Raw genomic sequence first — 10,529 nt, forward strand, 5'->3', positions numbered from 1 at the left:
AAGACGGTGCCTAATGTAACCACCGTACGTGGTTAAAGTCCTGGGGGTTTTTGAAAGGTTTTCGTTGGTGATAGGTACATGTAGAGTGGACTTATCAGTAGCCAGTGAAAATTTAGCAACGCACGCTACTCTGAAATTAAAGAAAAATATGTTCAGCCTCGCGTTCAGTACCACCTTTCACGTTTATTGACAACTTTCGCTTATCGGGTGGCTTTTTTTTTTACCCGCCATGAGCTCAACTGAACGCAAAAGAGAAAAGGAGGCCAGTGGATGCGGTGTCTTCGATGCGGTAGCAGGAAATAATTTATTTATGTACATGTATATTACACGTCGAGCACCCACGAAGAAGCACGGAGGACTGAGCAGGGGAGGACAGAAGACGCAGACTTGGTGCCCCCTGGGAGCCACGAGGAACACGCAGCACGTACGAGGTTCACAGGCAAGGGTGGAGCCGCCGGTCGGTCGCCGCCCCCCTGCGGACGGAGGGCAGGCCTGCGAGACCACGGTCACCCATGCTTGGCTTCTGCTTCGGCACGTCATGCACGCGAGGCAAAACCGGTGCACCAGGGCAAAGAGGAATTGCGCAGCCTGTAGCTCAACGACACCAGAATGCTTGAAGAATTGTGGGGCAGTGGTCGACAAATTTTAAATGCGATTTCTGTGCGCTTGGATGTCGAATATTATCTAGAATTAAAGGTTATGTTCCCAGCCAAAATAAACAAAATATGACTGGTTCTTTAAAGGTGAACATAAGGAGCTGCTAAAATAGGTGATTAAGTCAAATTCAATAGGAAAAAACGCAGTTACTTAAATATGGTTGCTCCAGACAAAAGGACGGTTGAGCCGTCTTTTTTGTTTGTTTAATGCGGCGTTATTAGTCGCTTAAAAGCGTAAATTTTTATTACAAGCCAAAGTTGCCTTCAGCTGTAACGGAAATTGAAAAGGTCGTTTCAACGCATCTCCAGGACACTTATTTTTCATCTTTAGAGCCCTTAGTTTTGGAGTAAAAGTCGCTTTCTTTCCAATTTGTGAACATCGAGGGAGCCTTCAGTAAAATTGGGTTAATTTTGTCTTCTTTTCGACACATCGCCGCCGCAACATTGCCGCTGCAGACAAGTGAATTAAGGTGCACATTATAAAAACTAAACGCATCTGATAGGTTTATTTGTTTGGGTTTGTATTAATATCCCCGCCCTTTAACCTCTCTTACGCTTTGGCGACTCCTCTTTAAAAGCGCCCAATAAGCCAAATGGAAGCCGCGACGCAAAAAAAAAATTGCGCAATTAGAGTAATGGAGTGCCGCGTTGGCCTGGAGTGGACACGGCAATGCTATGATTGTAAATGATAATGAAAGACAGGAAAACTATTGAGAATAAAAAGAGAACCTACCAGTTGGTGAACATTCCTTTGCTGAACCCTAGCTTTCATAGCTTGTGTGTGGAATTTAAGTATTTTATGTCTTGCAGCAAAACGACCATACATCGAATAATCATGATCACTGTAAAAACAGGCGAAAGAAGTTTCGAAACATATATACGTGAAAGAGCTGGCTTATACCCCAGTTTGTAATAAAATAGTGAGCGGCCGGTTTTTATCACCCCGAATTTCCAAGGCTATAAATCTCGAAAATGAAAAGGTCGTACTTTCAACCAATGCGAAATTTATGCAAGCATAAGAAAACACTGCTGATGGATACCTTTTTTCATGGAATAGAGGTGACGGCTGCCGGCAAACCTGCTTAAGCAGCTGCGCTAATGAGAGTGTCATATCTTCGTTAGACTCCGCGAACGCTACAACGCGCATCCGCCTTTTACGGCGTTTTTAAAAAGCGCGCCAGTTCTGCAACCTAAGTGCCTTTGAAAGAAAGAGAGTATTACTCACCTTTACGTGGATACTTTAGTACCCACACAGTCACCTTTTCACAAATTATGCAGCGATGGGAGTGCTCTGAGCAGCCTTCCAAATTTGTTGCTTTGTCTAAATCAGCTTCCTGCTGCCAGCATCCAAATCACTCCCAAGTTTCTCCCGAATCACCATCAGGTTATTCGTAATTTCGTTTTAAATATGTATTTTGTCGCGTATTTACTTGCCTAAATAGGCGCCATAATCATGAAACGTTGCTGCATCTTTCTAAACGCCCAGAGACTCGTAGCACAGAGCTTGGAGAAAGGTCCCAAAGAACTGTGTGATATATATGGCTGCAAAATAGTTTCGTGCACGTCTATGAAGGTACCTGGGCTCGTGAAATATATATTAACGCTGAGAAACCGAACTTTTGATACGCATTCCGAAGCGGATATTTATATAACGATATGGCTGCACAACGGTGCTTTCTCACGGGCCATTACAGTGCACTCAGGGTCGAGAGCCATGCTCTTTGTCATTTCAGTGGCCTCCAGGTGTTCAGTGTATTCGATGTGCTGATGTAAAAATGACTCTTAATTCTATGCTCCATCTCGCCAAAATGTGGTAGTTGTGGAAACTGTAGCTCGTGTCAGCAAATCAAATCTAGACAGGCGCCAGTCCTGTCTTGTGTGTGTGTTGTCTCCGTCTTTTCGCGCCAGTACGCCTTAGCGTAAACCATGTCATGCTACAACCAACTAGCTCAAATGAAAGTCTCGATCCTCTGGCCGCACTACAAAAATGTCCGCGATTGGCTGGCATTTTGGTCAATTTATGCTCTTCATCATGACTGCCGATGTCATGGACGTCAGTCAATAGGGAACCGTCCTTGATAGCGCGAAGAACTTTGAGAACCTGTTCCTAATTTGGCTGAAGAGAGCAGAAGTTCCACCAACGCCACTCCGCTTATTGAGAAATAGCATGGAATGACAGCTGTTTAGATATACAGCAGTCTGAAAAGGGGAGTTCCACCTACCACGCAGGACCGGTCACCACCTCTGCGTCTTCACTGGAGGAAAATTTCAGAGTCTACTGAACAGGGCTGTTTGCTTGCTCGCTTTTTTCCCTTCCGTCATTACTCCGTTTTCCGAGGCGAAGTTTACAAGAATCTGTGTCGTAAGTGTGGCTCAACAACAGAAGAGATAAGGAAATATGATTGGTCAGTGATTGTTAGCTGCTCAATCACGCGACTTAACAGGACTTTTGTAAATCTGGCCTTCCAAGTAAAAAGCCTTGGCGTCTGTACGCTCAGAGACAACCGCACAAGAGCTTGCGCTTAAGTCCCGTCCTTACGCTTTGCTATTAGGAGTCAACCTTTTTGGTGTTACTGCTCGCGTGACATGTCAGTGCGCGCCCTCCTTCATGTACGACAGATCATCTGCCCTTCTCGCGTCGTGGAAGCGCGTTTGTATAGCGAAGTTCTCACAGGCAGCTTGGTTTCTTTCCTTCATGCGCAACTTTGATTTGGTGCTGCCTGTTTTTTTCCCCGCAACTTTTCCATTGCAGTGCTCTAAAAACACACTAGTGCTTCATCCTAATTACAGATAGCATTGAGATAGAATTCAGTGGTATATAGTGCAGTAATGTTCAATATTTTTGTCCTCATTATTTTGTTTATAGTACGCTGTGTCAATTGTCGAAAGCGGAAACAGGCCGCAAGCTACGTATCCATAAGTTTCATAAAGCCAAGTTGTATAAAGAAGGCATGCTGTGCGACAGATTTAATTTTCACCGTCATCTCAGGTGAAAAACGTAGGGAACGTGTCGTCCATTTAGTCACAACGATATTGTAAATCCCGTTTTCTTTATTTTTTTTCACAAATGTTGCCACCAGTTGTCTTGTAGGGCACGCGACGGTGAGTGACAAAAGATAAGGGCTAAACTTAGGGCTCAATGTGGTCTTTCACGTACAGCGTTTGCCAAAAAAGTACACTGGCCACCAAGATTGCTGCTGGACCACATATTGGGCCTCTTGTGGCTCTCATGGCACTGCTTAGCCCGCGAGCGGTTAAAACTAAAGGTCCGCTCACGTTGAATAGTTTGCAGCGCTGTTGGTGCAATACGAGCCGCACTTTCTAGGCCAGGTAACAGGTAAACTAGGTAGCCTGTTTCAAATTTGAACAAAAGGTGCACATTTTATGTATGAAGCATCATTTAGTGTCCTCGTGAAAATGAACCTTTACTTGAAAGAGAAATGAACCTCTACTTCAAAAGGAAAGAAAAACACTTTTTTTTTTTGCATGCAGTGCCTTTCCATTGAACGGTTGGTACGTAAGACCAGTTTATAACTGGCCGGCTCACGTGCGCTTGTCCCATGAGAAAACGACCTTACTTTTGAATGGCAAGCGAATTGCTTCGTGAATCTGAGCTTACATTTCTAGATAACGCCTGTTACTACCCAATAGTTGTAATAATTATCGAAAAGTAAGCGAATGCTCTATTGGTAAAATGACCCCTTACAGTGAATTTGAGAGCGTTTGCAAAAAGTCTCTGGAGATAATGCTGGACGAAACCAGATGTTTTAGCACTGGGCGCAGACTAGTTCACCGCAGTAGCTATCTGTTTCCGGGGGCACGCGAAGCGAGGTATTTCAGAACGACGCATTCCCAACCGACAAGCACAGGCAACTTGGACAGTTATAGGCCTAAACAACAGGACGCGCAGTCATTAAGAGCATTCGCGGGTCCGGTGGTAAAGCACAAAATCCACGCTTAATGATCACATCTTGCACCGTGCTTAGGCCTGGCCCCGCCGGCAAGATCGGCGTGTAAAATAGTGACCACGCTCAAAGCGAAGCCTCAATCAATACTGAAGAGCTGGTCACAAATCGCGTTGTAAGCTGAAGCCGAAAAATAAGTAAGCATGCTTTTACCTGAAGCATTTTGTCTCCAATTCGTTTCGAGAAAAATATTAAAGCGCGAGGTCCCTAATTTCAGGGCTGATCGATCGCTTTCTGGCGACACGATAAGCGCAGCAGGTGAGCGATGGCACGTACGAGTGTGTTCGGAGTGGTCATCGGGTGAGTGAGCGTCTAGCCGTGGTATCCGTGCCCGCCACCGTGTCCGCCACCGATGCCGTACGCGGGTACGTGCTTCCCATTGGCCGAGTGGTAGGGTGCGGCCGCCGGCAGACTCGTCTTGGTGCCGGGCTCGTTGGTCTTGACCATGGCGCGGAAGCCCCACTTGTCGGCCACGTAGTGCACCTGCCGGTGGCGGCCGTCGATGTCGCCCAGGTAGTAGGAGCCGTGCACGGGACCGTACGCCGAACCGGTCTCGTGGCGGCCGTTAATGGCGCCGTAGCCGTTGACGATGTCGTAGCCGAAGCGGTAGTGTCCGTAGTCCTGCACGGCGCTTTGTTAAGTTTTCCTTGAGGAGTGAGCACCATTTCAGGCGATGGGAGATGAATGAAAACGAGCGTCACGTCGGCATTAAGGCCGGTTGCGTGGTCGCTTTGGTGTGGGTTTCTTGTACAGCCTAACGTGAATTGAATGTCATCGCCGTCGTTTCCGCCGAATGGGCAGCAACGTTTTTTACTGGTGTTATTATCGCTTGCTCTACCAGAAAAGAAAAAAAAAACGATGGCGCATGATAGAGGAATCACTCGGACAGCTAAGCTCGTATTTCTTTAGCCTCCTTGAAAAAAAAAAGAATAACTTCGTGGGAGCTTTTTATTCGAGTTAGTTAAGCCTACAGGGATCACCTTTAAACCCAGCCAGATTGAACTGACTGCTTCGTGTAGCAGGAACGCAGTGCAGTGAAGAAAATATATTGCAACAAGGAAGTGCTACTACTATTTTTTTTTTTTTTGCATAAAGCAAGAGAGGTATCTTAGACTAAAAGTTCACATTTATCTGCATGATCCTAGACATCGCTCTGTGCTAAAGGTAAGGGCAGCGAAAGTTCATTGACGTTATAGAACTCTTCTTTCGATGAAGAAAAGAGAAAGTTGAAGAACAAACGTTTGCTTACATCCTGCTTTCTGTACTGTTTGCTGTGACCACCGTGACCTCCGTGGTAGCCTCCAAGAGCAACAGCCACCAAGGCAAACAGAACTGTCGTCCGAAGCTGTAAGAAAGGCGCGACAACATCAGAGCCTGCGGTGTGCTACCAATGTACTTCGCAAAATAGCCGCTTATTTCACATAGCTATCCGATTCCTTGTAAGCGGATGATGGCAGCATCACAACTATTCCAGATGTCTACCCATTGCCTACGTTTGTCTTCTGGCGGTTACTACGTGGTTTATGGCAGCCCGTCTGTGATGATGAATCATGCATTCAGTTCAGGATATGTCTGTTTCGAAATTAACGGTCTAATTTGGGGGTATACAAGTTTGCTCTGTACAACATATGGAGGGCATTCATTGATTATTTTAAGTTACAACAGCACTCGACGTTTTTCTGTTGTCATTTAATTTCTGAGAAACTATATGCGCTATCTTTTATTACATCACTGCGATCAATAGTAATCCATTTGTTTTTCTATTCCAGCTCATTGCTAGAATGTATGATTACAGTTGTGCAAATATTAAGAAATCTACTTTAATAGTTCACTTCTTTTTCAGAAAAATAAATGCACAAAGTCGCACGCTGCAACCGGTGAAAGAAACACCCATTACTGATTAGTCTAGAATTTCTGAACAAAATTCTGTCTGGCAGCACTCGGCGCGTTCTTTCTCAAGAACATCGGGTTAAAGGCAGGCGTCGTGAAGCTTCTAATTAAGCCTCCAGTGTATCCTAGTATCTCAAATGTCGGGTCATACTACGGGGAAGAATAAGCGGGAATTTACGCGACACCTCCCAAATGTGTGGTTACCAAATAATGTTTGCAAGACTTATACTACGTTCGCCCTTCCACCTTAACTGTCGCAATACCTCTAAAAAATTTCTTTTGCATTCGTGTTGTCTAACAGGGACCCCCCAACTTGCGTTCAGAGGAACCTCTATGTACAGCGCACCATTTCCTACTGCGGCCTACACATGCTCTGACGCACGCCTACAGCCAAGTGGTATGTTCCTTTCTGGAACTTGGCATGGAAAGTAAATTTTTCTCTGAAGCAGCAACGGACTGGAGTGTCAGCTTACGTTTCGACCATCCTATCACACTATACGGTGCGCGCGTGTACAGGAAATTTCTTTCAGTACCTTTGTGCGGCGCCAGTGGCCTGTATTGCACGTAGCCGGCCCTATATACTAGAAAAGATGACATTGGCGCCATGAACAAAAATGAAGTGACGGAGCACACTACTAAAAGCCGCGCTTACCTATGTACCAACGAAAAGAACACAGACTTCCGTAATACAACGATTCCTTTCTTCATTTCTCATACTCAATCGGCCGCCATATCGAGTTGTCCATTCCGAGGTGATACCAAGAGCGCGACGGCGCATGATCTGTTGATGAACGGCAACAATCACCGCATCTGGAGTACTATTTCCGTCACTGTTCCGGAAAAACAAACGAACAAACAAAACTACCGCGAGATTACTTCACAAGAGCTAGGAGGGAAAGCAAAAACTACTACTTGCAGCCACAGAACTCTCTTAAGCTACACAAACTAAAGCTTCAGGTGATATCGTGTCCCTGTACGCGCGCTGGCATCTATGATGAACGCCTCAGTGGAAGGCATCGGCTGATTTCAACCGCTGTGAGTAAGCACGATGTCTTGTTTTGTAATTTGCCTCGTTCGAAATACCACTGCTGTGTTTGGGAATCGTACCCAGCAGCAGCAAAAGCGCCAGAGCTCTCGAGCCATCGCGACGGGTCGGCCAAGACATCTTTCCATGCTATTCAGTGACTGAGGGCAAAGAAGAGACAATACTGTTTTACTTTGCGGCTATTTCGTCGGCATTTCCTTCCGGCTTAAAAACTACTCTTAAAACTTACACCCGCCTCCCGCAAAAGAAAGGTATATGCAAATGCAAAAACAGTCCGGAAGTACCTTCCTTTACACTGTTACAATGCGCTGCCTTCGCCCGCACTACACTGTTATCGCTAACGCTGGCCAGCCGACGCGGAGCCGCGCGGAAGCGGTGTTTCACTCGAGAATCCAGACAGCGCAGATATCAGTGACAGGCGCGCGTTTCAGGCAGGAACACGGCTGGAATGCGCGGTGAACGCCTCCCGTGCGGCGATCTAAGTGCAGAGCTCGCCGGCCTAGGTCCGTTCTCGTCGAGCTTTGCACTTGGTCGGAGGAAAGTCTGCGCAGCGCCGTGTAGAGAACCGAGTGGAACGAAAAAAAAACACAACTGATTCCGCGACATCGCCCCCGTGCGCGCCAGACTAGGGCTGCGGAGGAAAAGCGGCGCTATTCGGTAACCGTGGCCGAAGTAAACTTCCTGCATCCCGCGCGAGCCGCCCATACCCCCGGTGCCGTACGCTGTCCGAGCGACGGAAGCGGCCGCGCCGCGAAGGGCTCTTTACTCCTGAGCGGCGGCCCGCAGCGCGCCTGCCTCTCCGTCGGTCTGTGCTCTCTCACCTGAGCGACCATGCTTGCAATGTCGACAGTGGCTGGTGCGGATGAATTGGTACGGCGCGGCGCTCTGCTTTTATAGCTGGCCCAGCTGTTGCTTTCCCTTTCCAAAAGCCATTGAGTCGTTACGATTTCTCGTTTGTCAGGTGCTGATTTTGGAAGAATGGCCGAGTCGCTACTGCCAATCTCGCTCCGTCTGCTACCGCCGGCGCCGATGTGACGTCAGCGCTTGTCCACTTCTCAGAGACCTCCTTGAGACGTGACGGCAAGGCTCAGGTGGGCGTCCCGTTGCCGCTCTTGTCATCTGGATGTTTGGCAGTCTGAGGGCTTCCTCTCAGGCTTTATATAGAATGGGCGTTCGCTTCTTTCTTTCTCTTTTATTTTCACGATGACTGCGCTGAGTGAAACCTATTTGACAGCGTTCAGAATGAAGTCCTTGCCTATATTTTGGTCAAAATATGGCGTTACCACTGACACCCAAGCTTCGACCTCCCAATTAAGCTTCCGCCTCGTAATGACGCAATTTGCGAACATTAGTTTTTGGGGCATCTCCAGAAAATAATACGAAGCACAATGCAAAGAACTCGACAGTCGTTTGAGCGGCCGTCTGTTTCGTGGATTTTTAAAAATTGTTAGCGGCCATGCCACTGAGTAAGAGAACGATTGATTTAGTTGCCTTTTCTGATTCGCTTGGTGTGTTTCTTCTTTTTATTAATATTATTGAATTTGATTAAGTAGTAAGCAGTTAAGTAACATTCAAGATGAAAGACGACCGCATTCACTGCGCCATATTTTCTTTTCTACCATTTATTTCCTTGTAACCTTTGACCAATACTGATGAAAGGGGAAACCGCAAACTTTGCAACGTATTCGACTTAATTTTGCGGATACAAGAACCAGATAACACATTTAATATTTCTTAAGAAAAGGTAGACATACCTATGGAAATACCGGCACATTTAAAGAAGAAAATACCGTATCTACGTCATGTAAGTTAGTTATTAGACGTTTTTAGCATACCGGAGGCGTACTTAGCGGAGACGTATACCAGTTTACCGGACCCCTCTTGCGCATGCGCAGTGGAATTGCTGGGGTCAGGGGGGAGCCACTGCGCGTGCGCAAGAGGGGTCCGGTAAACCGGTATACGTCTCCGGTAAGGACGCCTCCGGTATGCTAAAAACATCTATTCTCAGTCGATAAACCGCTCTTACTTCGTTTTCACCTCGCACCCTAGTCCTCTTTCAATCACCCATGGCACAAGCTCAGACTTCTTGGCAGACTAGTAAACGTTACACAAGAGGAATTTGAATCCTCTCTGCTTCTCTTAAGGGCACTGAATTTGTAGATGTTATTGCTGGCCATATTTACATGTCTCTTCTAAAAGCTCTGCTGTGCGACTCCGGGCCAGTTACGTGTTAGTGCGGAGCAGAAAGAGATGACACACACTCCTCTCTTATTCACGCGCGGAGGCAAAAGCAAATTTTCCCTCGGAAATCAGCACTTCGCCGGTCAGCGCACGCAGTGTTATTCAACGGGAGCATAGCTTTTTTTCTACTAACAATTTCTGTTTTCTCACCTTCGTCTGCTATTTAATAAAGTTGTCTGATTGAAGCATTTTCGCTGGAGTAAGTTTTAATGAAAGGCAAGGGATTTTGTACGAGATAGCCAAGAAACAACTCGGTCATGAGGCTTCGCCCGCAAATTTCTACGAGATCCTTACTTGATTAAGTGCACAAAAAGAAAAGTGGTCATTGCGGAATGGAAGGTGTAAATCATGCCACAGGTTCTGAATGAGAGCTCATGACTAGTTCACGAAAAAAAACTCTACGAATGAAACTAAATCTCTCTACAAGCAGTGTGCAGCTTTCAGAAAAGTACGGCAACTATGACGGCAAGCGTTGGCGAGAAGAGCCGGTTTCTTCCTTGAATTCCTTGAAAAGCTATTCAGTTCAGAGTGTAGCGCCTTTCGCGCTGCGCTCAGGACGGCGCCCGTCGACGCTGAAGTGGTCGCTATTGCTTGCAGCGCGAGCAGCGTATTGAATGTGAAAGTTCGAAGCCCATCACTGTCGGGGCTGGCTTATGCTCGCCGCGGCTCTGACAATAGCTTCCTATGATAATGTGAGCGTCGAGAGTTGGCTTTACCGCGCTTGCGTCATAC

At 46.7% G+C, this 10,529-nt stretch overlaps 1 protein-coding gene across 1 annotated transcript; it reads right to left on the reverse strand.

The window, feature by feature from the left end:
- Positions 1 to 280: 280 nt before the first annotated feature.
- Positions 281 to 8,487, reverse strand: LOC144114309 (adult-specific rigid cuticular protein 15.7-like). Its single transcript, XM_077647960.1, has 4 exons — positions 8,378 to 8,487; positions 5,871 to 5,966; positions 4,898 to 5,242; positions 281 to 492 (listed from the first exon to the last, which is right to left on the reverse strand). The coding sequence occupies exons 1-3, from the start codon at positions 8,387 to 8,389 to the stop codon at positions 4,934 to 4,936; spliced, it is 417 nt and encodes a 138-aa protein (XP_077504086.1). The 5' UTR covers positions 8,390 to 8,487; the 3' UTR covers positions 281 to 492; positions 4,898 to 4,933.
- Positions 8,488 to 10,529: the final 2,042 nt, after the last annotated feature.

The sequence above is a fragment of the Amblyomma americanum genome, chromosome 1 (genome assembly GCF_052857255.1).
Source record: "Amblyomma americanum isolate KBUSLIRL-KWMA chromosome 1, ASM5285725v1, whole genome shotgun sequence".
Classification (NCBI taxonomy): Eukaryota; Metazoa; Arthropoda; class Arachnida; order Ixodida; family Ixodidae; genus Amblyomma; species Amblyomma americanum.